The sequence below is a fragment of the Parasteatoda tepidariorum genome, chromosome 4 (genome assembly GCF_043381705.1).
Source record: "Parasteatoda tepidariorum isolate YZ-2023 chromosome 4, CAS_Ptep_4.0, whole genome shotgun sequence".
Taxonomy (NCBI): Eukaryota; Metazoa; Arthropoda; class Arachnida; order Araneae; family Theridiidae; genus Parasteatoda; species Parasteatoda tepidariorum.
In genome coordinates, this window is record NC_092207.1 from 49,516,113 (window position 1) to 49,527,031 (window position 10,919).

At 28.3% G+C, this 10,919-nt stretch overlaps 1 protein-coding gene across 2 annotated transcripts in view; it reads left to right on the plus strand.

Moving 5' to 3' along the window:
- LOC107452589 (probable cytochrome P450 49a1) overlaps window positions 1-10,919 on the plus strand; it is a 32,558-nt gene that overhangs the window by 15,122 nt on the left and 6,517 nt on the right. For both annotated transcript variants that reach the window (XM_071179767.1, XM_043042934.2), the window contains 3 exons: window positions 4,552-4,711; window positions 4,855-5,021; window positions 10,130-10,208. In XM_071179767.1, coding sequence (XP_071035868.1) covers window positions 4,552-4,711; window positions 4,855-5,021; window positions 10,130-10,208 — 406 coding nt within the window. The remainder of the gene's footprint in view (window positions 1-4,551; window positions 4,712-4,854; window positions 5,022-10,129; window positions 10,209-10,919) is intronic.

Sequence of the window (10,919 nt, forward strand, 5' to 3'; positions counted from 1 at the left end):
TTTTTGTTGAAAAAAGTAGAATGAAGAAATATTTCTTTGCTATTGACGAAATTCGCTTCCTTAAGAAAGTGACGTCACTTTAGAGAAATATTTGTTCGAAGCAAATACCAGAAAACAGTGATATCAAAAACGAAGAAAGTTTAGTGAAATTCGAGAATTCATTTTTTGAAGTGTAGCATCGGTAAAAATTCTTAAAAAGGTCAATACAATTACAAGAGTAAAGTAAATACATTTAATGCACCACCGAAAAATTCTTAACAAAGTCAATACAACTACAAAGGTAAAGCATGAAGATTTTTTGAAAGAAGCACTGATAAAATATTTGCACATAACGCATAAAATGTTATGACATGTCATATTTTATTAAAAATAAATAAATAAATAAATAAAAGTTAGATTTAGAAAGTTATTATAAAACTTTGTGATTTACAGGGACATTTATTGAAATTTTGAAAGTTAATAAAAGTTTTTTTTTTAATTATTTTTTTTAAAGTTATATTTCTAGTAAATTTAGACAGATGGAGCTCCTTCCCAACATGTTATACAAAGTAATATAGATAAAAAATTATATTCACAAAAGGATAGTTGGAGCTAAAAATATTTAGTAAAGTAATTTAAAGAAGGCAATGTATTTGTGAAGCAACAGTTTTCTTACGAACTTCAAGAAATTTTTTTTAAGGTTTTTTTTTCTCTAATAATTAAAAGAAAGTTAATTCTAATAATTCTAATTTTCATTATAATTTACATAGATTAAATTTTATAACTTCTTGTTAGAAACATAAAAACGTTAATTAATCAATTACGATGAATATATGAGTAAAATCGCTTTTGGATGATATATTTATATCATCCAAAAATAAATAAATAATAATTATAATAAAATAAATAATAATTGATAATAATAAATATTTTTTAATAATAGTATAATAATTTTATAAATAAAATTTAATAATAAAATAAATAATAATTAATCTATAGATAAATTACTCAAGCAGAAAATTTTCTCATATTTGTATTAGAATTGAGACATTTAAGAAAATTTAAAGACAAAATTTGTAAATTTTAAATAATTTGAAGCATACATATTTTAAAAATATTTTTGTACACAAAATAAATTTTTCTTCAATGAAAAAATAAATGAAATAACGTAATTAACACACAAAAACTTTTGGTGATTAGGCCTTCTTTAGAATTTTATAAAAGCGTGAATAAACTTTTAATAAAATCACTAATTACATTAATTTATTATAACATGCTGTATAATGGTGATTTTTGAGAGATGATATAAAATAATTTGCTTGAAGAAACTTTTAAAATGACACATTACTTAAGAAAACATATTTAAACAGAAAATATATATGATTCATGTATTATATTTATAACTTTGTAGATTGATATTCAATGGAATTGTAAATTAAATTTTATATTCCTTAAAATCGAATGATGCAATAAAAAATATTTTTTTATTGAAAAATTACAAAGCTGTAGTTTTAGTTCTTACATAACGGAATACAAAGAAACTATCTGAAATTTAAATTAAGTTATTTCTTTAAAGCGCGTGACGAAAGTTAAAATCTTGTTTACTTGTATACATATTACACAGCCATTTACTTGTATACATATTACACAACCATAAAAATATTAATTTGCTTAAAATTCTATTTTTAATCACAGTTTTCAAACAAACTTTTGCGTTGCACATTTCTAAATTTTACTTAATCTTGTCCTTCTTTGAATAAATTACAAAATTACTAATAACTTTTCTAAATTTAGTATTGGTTTCTAATAGTTTTATTCCTTTTCTAATAGAACTAAAAAATATTTTTTTTTTATATTATAGTTTTGAGACCTTTAGATTTAAACTAACTACTAGTTTCAATTCGTTCTTATATTATAACCATTACAAAAAAATACGTTTTGTCTTCTTATTGTTATAATTGATAACACACATAAAATTATATTTTAGTAAAAGGAAAATATCTATTTTTTGAGACTTTACAAATTAAGAAAAAAGATATAATATTCTTATGCTTTACTGAAGCTTGTCAAAAATTTTTAACAAAGAAATATGCTATCTTGTTTTCTATATCTTCATTCAAAATAAATTTTTCGTATTGTATAGAGCAAATCCATATAATAACAATAAAAAGTTTCAAATATATGTGTTCAATGTATGCATTTTTTTTCAGAACTTGGAAACTTCTATTGAGAAGAGACATTGACCGGCTTTAAAAGCAAATACTAAAATGCAATAAAGGAAATATATGAGTCGATAAGAATAAACAAAATCGCTTCAGTTTGCTCAACGGTCAAAAAGAAAGATATGGCTCAAATATATGACTTTTTTTAGTATTTCTCACAGTAGAGAATATATTACCATATTTCCCAATATCATATTAAGCACGGCGCTCGAAAAAAGTTTGAGTCTAAACAAAACATTTTAATATTTTTGAAACTGTGAATTTCAGCAACTTTAGAATATTGCAGCGAATAGAAAATTTAAATGTACAAAAATATTTCAAAAATATTAAAAATTAAAACAATTTTTATACTCTAGAAATGTGGAGAGCTAGAAACATTTTTGAGTATTTTCTTTATGTGGCTGGGTGGCGTAGTTGGTTTGTCGTCAGCCTTCTGAGCCCAAGTCTGCGGGTTCGATCCACGGCCCAGACACCGGATTTTCGGGATGCAGAAAATCCTCAGAGGCCATGTCGTATGATTATGCGGCATGTAAAGATCCCTGGAGTGCCTTATTGGCTCTGGCATTTCCGGCAAAATTAAATTACTAGTGCACTTTAGCATCCAAATAGAGTGGTAGAAACTAGACGTCAAAATCCATCTAGTGTAGCAGAAACTAGACGTCCAAATTAACATGACCAACGGTATCTCACCCATTGTGGTGGTCCTGAAAGAGTGGATACTACCTCTGGAGAACGCACTAGGTCTGCTCATCGTCAAGACTGATTTTGCAGCTCACTGGAAATAAAAAAATAAAAAAAGTATTTTCTTTATAAAGATCTTGTTCTCTTTCTATAAATCTTAATTAAGCATTCTCAAACTTACGAATTAAAAAAATTTTTTTAATCGTTTTTTAGACTTATTTTAAATATTTAAAATTGAAATTTTTAGTTCATTTTCAATACTCTTAGTTTCTCCATTTTCATAGGTATCGTCCATTATAAAACTTCATAAATGATCGGTTGGGGTTTAGCTCTGTCTTTTTTAAACACCGAAAAAGAAACTGCGAAAGATGAGTGCAGCATGAGAATTTTGGTTTTAGAAATGTGTGCGGAGCATAATCTTGATGAAAAATGCATCCCTTAGATATTAGAAGATATGATTCTAGCAATAAGTTTTAAACCAAGAAGGCTGCTAACTTGAGCCTTGCTTTTTTGACTTTTTTTTTACTTTCTTTATTACCTTAGTATTTTTTCATTGTTTTTTTTAAAAAGCAAATAGTAATAATTTGCTTAAACTTAAATTACACCATATTATGAAAGTTCATTGTAGAGGCTGTGATCATTTCAATTAGTGGATTCGTACAGGTAGCATCATTGTAGTCTTAAGCATACTTTTGGCCGTTGCAAATACATCTTAATTTGGATATCATGTACGGATAATTATCTCAGAGAAATGAATAAAATTCGCTTTAGGAAAAAAATTAATGAAGTAAATGTTAAGAAGAATATGGCTAAATTCAAAAATATAAAAATAAAGAAAAGAAATCCCTTAAGGGGATCAAATTAAACATTCTCTTATATCGAGAATTTCTGTAAAGATTATTCAACGGTTTGGGACTGGGAGGCCCCAAACGCCCCTCTTCCAATCTTCACACCAATAATTCAAAATTCAACGATTAAGAATTGTTCCCAACGGACAGTTAGGAGCATGGAAGAGATCCAAGGTTGGTGAATTATCGAAGGATAACATAACCAAAAATAAAGCCAACCCCCATAATTAATATTAAATTTGAAAATAATTTGGCGAAAGCAAATCGCCAAAAAGACTGGGAGAATTAGTATAACCATGTAACTGAAACATATTTGTGGTAAGAAATAAGGAATAAAGAGTTATAAATAGATTTTTGTTTTCGATTTTGTTGCGACAGTGAATTAATGAGTCTTACATTAGCTTCGGAATAAAAAGTTAGCCGTTACATTGATTGTTAATAAAAGGATAAAATATTTTATATTCGCTTTTATAAATTAAAATAAAAATTTAATAATTGATTTAATTTAATTAAAACTCAGTTAAGAATAATTAAAGAAATAAGTTTAAGATATTAAAGAAATTTTAAAAACTCGGAAATATGTAATGCCTATTGTGGCATCACAGTCATCATAATTTAATATTTAAAAAACGTGGCAAAAATTAAAGTAAATAATTATAAAATCATTATAAAGCTAATAGATTACTGGTTTAGCATATAGTAAACATCATGAAGCGTTCTTATTCGGCCATTCTATTGGATGTGTTGTGTTGTTCTTATCTGTTTTAATGTTCTTAAGAAAAGAAATGGTAGTTACATTAAAATTTTTCTTCCCATATTAGCAATGCTTTGAATTACGTAAATAAAAGAATGTCATCCATTGATTCTAAGAATAGACAAGAAGATGATCAGATGTCGCTCATCGAGATGCTTCTTGAAACTTGTACGCCGAAAGACGCTAGCGTTATGGCGGTTGATGCTATGGCTGCTGGTATTGACACGGTAAAAATAATTTTTTTCCTTACAAAACATTAGTATTTTTTGCTTCCAGTAAATGGATAATTAAATTAAATTAATTAATTAGTTTAAAGCAGTTGTTTGAGTGGTAGAATTTTTATTAACTTTTAATGTTGTTTAATTCATAGACCTCGTTGACTCTATCATATGTTCTGTGGAATTTGGCAGCCAATCCATCGGTTCAAAAGAAACTACAGGAGGAAATCGATCGTGTTTTGCCAATTGGTGAACCCTTAACTGTAGAAGCTTTGAATCAAATGCCTTACATAAGGGCGTGTATTAAAGAAAGCATGAGGTAAGTGTTGTATTTTGATTTTGCTGTTTCTGAAGAGGAAACGTTATTTAATTGTGGAGGACAACGTATTGATTAATTAAGTTTCATTGAATGAAATTTCCTCTTTATAGATATCACAGTATCTGCACAACATATTCTTTCATATCTATGTTGCTGGACTTATTATTTTTTATTTTTCTTAATTTACGAACAATATATTCATTGGTATTCGAAAGTTAATGTAAAGTGCGAAAAAAAAGAAAAGAAAAAAAACACGGATCCTCCTGAGTAACTTTTGATCTAATGATCGGATTTTCACGCACTATCTTAATGGCTTGAGGGGATGACCTCTTATGTGTTAATTAATAAATGCAGATGATATTTTAAGTTACGAAATCAGACACAAAAACGTACTCTCTGTGAAAAAATATACCTTTTTTCGATAGATTCAAATAAAGGGGGGTAGTCGCAATCTGGGAAATATGATCTCAAAAATTTGATCAAGAGAGTGGTTCAAAGTTTGAAACCCTTAATGTTAATTTTACTTTTTGCGTATTTCTCTACATCTTGAGAACTTTTTAGGCGAATTGAAATTTTTTTTCGCACAATTATAAAATTCTTTTATCTAAAGATAATTCCATGCAAATGATAGCAAATATTTATCATTTTTATTCTTTTATTTAAGAATGGTTGGGAAAAATTTGAATTGTAACGCATAAAATTTTTTGCACCATTTTAAAGGGTGTAATTTTACATAGGAGCAAACAAACTTGAGAGAAATCGGTCGAATAGTTCCTGAAAAATCGAATTTTAAGTATTTGACTTTTTTGAAATGCAATTTCTCCCTCCGAACTATTTGACCAATTTCGCTAAAATTTTATGTTTCGCCATGTAAAATTAAATCCTTTAAAATGATGCAAAAAATTGTCCACCTCACGACTCAAAATATTTTTTGATCATTCTTAAATAAATAATAAAAACGAATAAATATGTACTGAAAGTAATTTTTTTTTCACTCGTTTATCTTTGGATAAAAGAATTTTATAATTGTGTTTAAAAATGTTTCAATTCGCTTTAAAACTATTCGAGATATAGCTAAATACGCAAAAAGTAAAATTAACATTAAGGGGTCCAAACGCTGAACCACTTTTCTTATCAAAGTATTGGGACCATATTTCCCAGATTGCTGCTATCCCCTATATTTTGGGTGTCAAAGCTTTGAATCCGCCGAATAAAAAGTATATTTACTCAGAGAAAGTACGTTTTGGTGTCTGATTTCTCAACTTAAAATACCGTCTGCACTAATTAATTAGCATATTTGAGGCTACCCCTTCAAAACCATTAAGAATGCGTCCTTGAACATGAACATCCGATCATTAGATCAAAAGTTATTGGGGGTGGTCCTTTTTTTATTTTGCGGACTGTACAACTTGTTATTATGAAAACAATTTAACACAGAAACAAGAAGCTTACATGAAATGTGTTCTAAACAGTTCGTTATTGAATGTTACATAGAAATGTTTATATATTCAAGCTAAAACATGACAACAAAAAAGTACACTAGACAGAAAAATCATTGTTTAAAAAAATAACACACTATAGTTTTATATGGAAAATTGAAGTGGAAGCATTACATGGAAACAAAAATCAGTTCTAGTAGGTAATCTGTCCATCCCTAATTATAATACATAGGTAGCATCGGTTTTCCATAATGCCAAAAACATTTTCAGTAAACGAAATGGGAAGCTGCGAAAAAACATGAAATATCCTTGTTTCAGCTTATATAACGATCGTGGAAGATGTTTCAAAGTAGCGATTTGTACTTCAAGGAAGCCTTCGATGTATTCAGATCTGCGTTATCATCCATTAAAATGAAGTTAATATTAATAAGAAGGGCATGCGGAGGGACAGCTGTGCACTGTATCAGGGATTTCGTTTCGATATCTATCTCCATACAAATGTTCCTTTTTGGAACACATATCAAAGAAGGAATATTCATTCAATGCTCCTTCTTGGACAGCTGTACGCTGTATCAGGGATTACGTTTCGATAGCTATCTCCATTCAGTGTTCCTTCTTGCAACACATGTAGATAACTGAGGGATCCCTGCCCTAATCTCCCTTCTGTGATTTGATAATTTTGGATTAGTTGTGTTTGGTGTCTTGTTACAATATGGAACAAGGTCTACGGGGTCTCTTGCCTAACATAAAACGGTGATTCTCTGTATCAATGACATACACAACTGGTCGTCTAGTATAGAGACCTTATTTTTGCAGGCGCTTTAGCACCAAGCCGTGGGGATTTATATCTCTGATACAGATACAAATGATCTGCAAGGAGGCACATTTAGTGTTTTCCATTCTTTGGAACGAAGGAGCTTGAAAACAGTCTTCTTAAGGAGCTGCTATTTACTCAAATTTGAGTAAAACTTAATCATGAAGTTACTCAAGTTTGATTTTTTCCCATTTTCTCTTACTCATATTAAGGTTTCCAATTCCTTATAAGCATACTTAATTGTGCAGGTGCCTTAGCAACGAGCCGTGGAGATTTATGTTTCTGATGCAGATACAAATGATCTGCAAGGAGGCACATTAGTGTTTTCCATTCTTTGGACCGAAGGAGCTTGAAAACAGTCTTCTTAAGGAGCTGTTACCTACTCAAACTTGAGTAAAACTTAATCATGAAGTTACTCAAGTTTGATTTTTTCCCATTTTCTCTAACTCAGATTAAGGTGGCTATTTCCTTAAAAGCATTAGTCCAATTTTTTAAAACAATTTGAACAACTTTTCATAAAGTAAAATTACTACGAATTTCATGTTAGTGCTAATTTTTAATTATGAGCTTCGAAAAACCTGTTTTAGTTTTTAGAGGTTTGTAGTTTACTAGAAATATTCAGCAAAGTTTCGTAAACTTCGATCTGTAAGCTTCGAATCCGTAAACTTTGATGTATATTAACGTTTAAGTTTTTTTTTTTCAAATTTAGTGCAAGGTAAACTATATAATCAACAAAATTTACTTAAACTTTAAAACGGTGACAAGGAGAACCATACTACTGTAAAATTTCTGAAGTTTGACTAATATGCATCAACTTAAAAGGATATATTATTCAATTGAATTCTACAGTAGGATTACAGTAGGTTAAGCATATTTGTACGATATTTGAGACAGTTTCGGCATTATAATATAATAGTGAATGTAATTTATTCTTTAAGTTAATAGTATCAATATCAATAATCAATAAATATCAATAATCAATCAATATCAATAGTATCAATCGGTCTAAATTAATGGCATCAATCGGTCTAAATTTATAGCATCGGTCTCTAAATTAATAGCATTCTCTAAATTAATAGTATAGTAACGCAAAAGTGTTTTCTTTCTACAAAGACAATTTATATTAACAAACGTGGAATTTGGTGCCATTTAAGAAAACTTTATGTTCATTGTCTTAATTTAAATATTTTTCACCTCGTGTTGCATGAAAATAATTTTAACATTAAAATATACAAGTAATTGAGATATTTTTATAAAAATTTTGCAGTTGTAAGAGGAAACTAATATTAAAAATTTCATCAAAGAATACTACAATAAATGATGGTAAAATACCAACTTTCTTTACCACAAAATAAATTTAAATGTTATGTTCAAGTCTGTCCGTTTCTATATGGAAAACTGCAGGCAGTGCTTTATACAATCAGAGTCAACTGATGCATATATTAGTGTTAGCAAAGCTTCACATGTTCCCTTAATGGAAAGTTCTTCAGTTTTTAGCTTTAGGCCACAATTACATGGATATCATCTGAATTTCAATTTGATAGAGTCTCAGTTACGTTTAACAGTTATTATAACAGTATAGTAATGAAATGGAATACAGAATTAGAAGCTATTATATACGAAACAATAGTCTCAATAAAGTTTGAGTCCAAAATTTAGTGGCTCTTAGACGAATCTTTATTTCAGTGATTCGAAAACGAAAATTTATTTTAAAGTTTGGAAATTGGGCGTTTATTTTAGACTTCTGATTTAGTGAAGATAGCTACTTAGGGCGAAAAAAGCTCATTCATGTATAATATAAAGTTTAAAGCATTGCACTAAGAGTTAAGGTTTTTCTTTTATTTTCGTTGTAAGGACAGATTGTGCAAAAGGACTTTCTTGGCTTCATTGCAGTTGCTGTAACAAAGCACACAATTAAATGTCAATAAAAATGCATAAAAAATAAATGTACTCATTGCTATTGTAGCCAAAAACTAGTATATAGTGTAGCAAAAAACTACACGCAGAAAAAGTATGGTCAAAATTACCAGATCATGGGTAAATTTACCGTGTTTCTGTCTCTATGGGAACACCAAAAAGCTCAATAATTTTTACTGAAATATTTTGGTAATGATTTTGGTAGAATCAACAATAGCATGGAGTTTTATTATGCGTGATAAGTTCAGGTACACGTGATAAAATTTAGTTATTTCATCATGATACCTCAGAGCATAGAATAAAAACTATTTATTCAGTTAAATTTACTTTTCAGTTTTGCATTTTTTAGTTCATGTGTGACAATAAGAGCTATAATTTTGAAAACCTGAATTTATGGTATACCGGATTATGGTATAATGGAAAAATTACCAAATGAACGTTTTAAATACCGCATATTTGGATTTTTATAACCAAAATTATGTTTTTTTTTTAAAATTATTTTTCTATTGGAGATGTCAATATTATACAGTGCGGTAATTTTAATTGAATTTCTTCCCCGTGTTGTACTTATTTTATTTTTTATTTCATTTAATAGTACATTGACTGTTTTAGTTTTACCTTATCGTATTTTGAAAAAATATTTACCAAATATTAAAAAAAAAAAATGTAATTCTGCGGTCATCTTCAATTTGCTTAGGTTTTATTAGAAGTTACCGCAAAACGCAATACTATACTATACTTCCCTGCATCGAAATTGCATATTTGCATTTTGATTTAATCTGTTGGATCAATCAAAGATAAGTTTAATTTAAAATTCACAGGGGATGGAATTAACGTTGCTTTGAAGCTTCATCACTAATATATGCAAATATTCTTTTTGCAGAGTAAAGAAACAGTGCAAAATAAAATATTAAAAAAGACTTTATTTTTCGTTGCAGGATGCACCCCACTGTCCAGGGAACTTCTAGAACTTTAGAGAAGGATATTGTATTGTCTGGTTACCGAGTACCAGCTAATGTAAGTAATATATTGTTTATAAGTAGTATATTGTTTATAAGTAGTATATACATAAATATACTTTTCGTCAACTTAACTTGACTTACGAAATTCTGGTAAATGTAAGTCAGTTATTTATAGATATGGTCTCTAAGATTGTTGTTCTCATTTAATACAATTAAAATGACCCACAGAAAATGATTAAAAAAAACAGACATATAGCACAATTGGTATTTATTGGCCGAAATTAATGATAAAGGCTCAAACAATTTTCAATGTAGTATATAGAAAAAATTTCAAATTTCAATTTGATTTTTTCATTTAGAATCACTTTTCAATAATCTCAGCCAAACTAACCTTTAAGCATTACAAGGCTTCGATAGCCGGTTTACACAATTTTTTAATGGTTTTAACATATGGAGATTTTTATCGCTAAGTTAGTTATTTTTTTGACTAAATAGGTTTTTTTATGCTAAATTAAATAATGCAAATTTAAGGAATTTTTATCTTTCTGATTAAGCTCTACAAAATTGATATCATTTTTATTAATTGAATATGTATTTGTTACCTCCTTATTTAACAAGATTATAAATAATAAAACGTGAACTATTTCATTGCGGTGCACAATATATACAAATTATACATATTGTATATAGAAGAACATATTATATGCTGTTGAAATTGCATGTAATACTATAAACTCGTACCTAATGTATATATATATATATATAT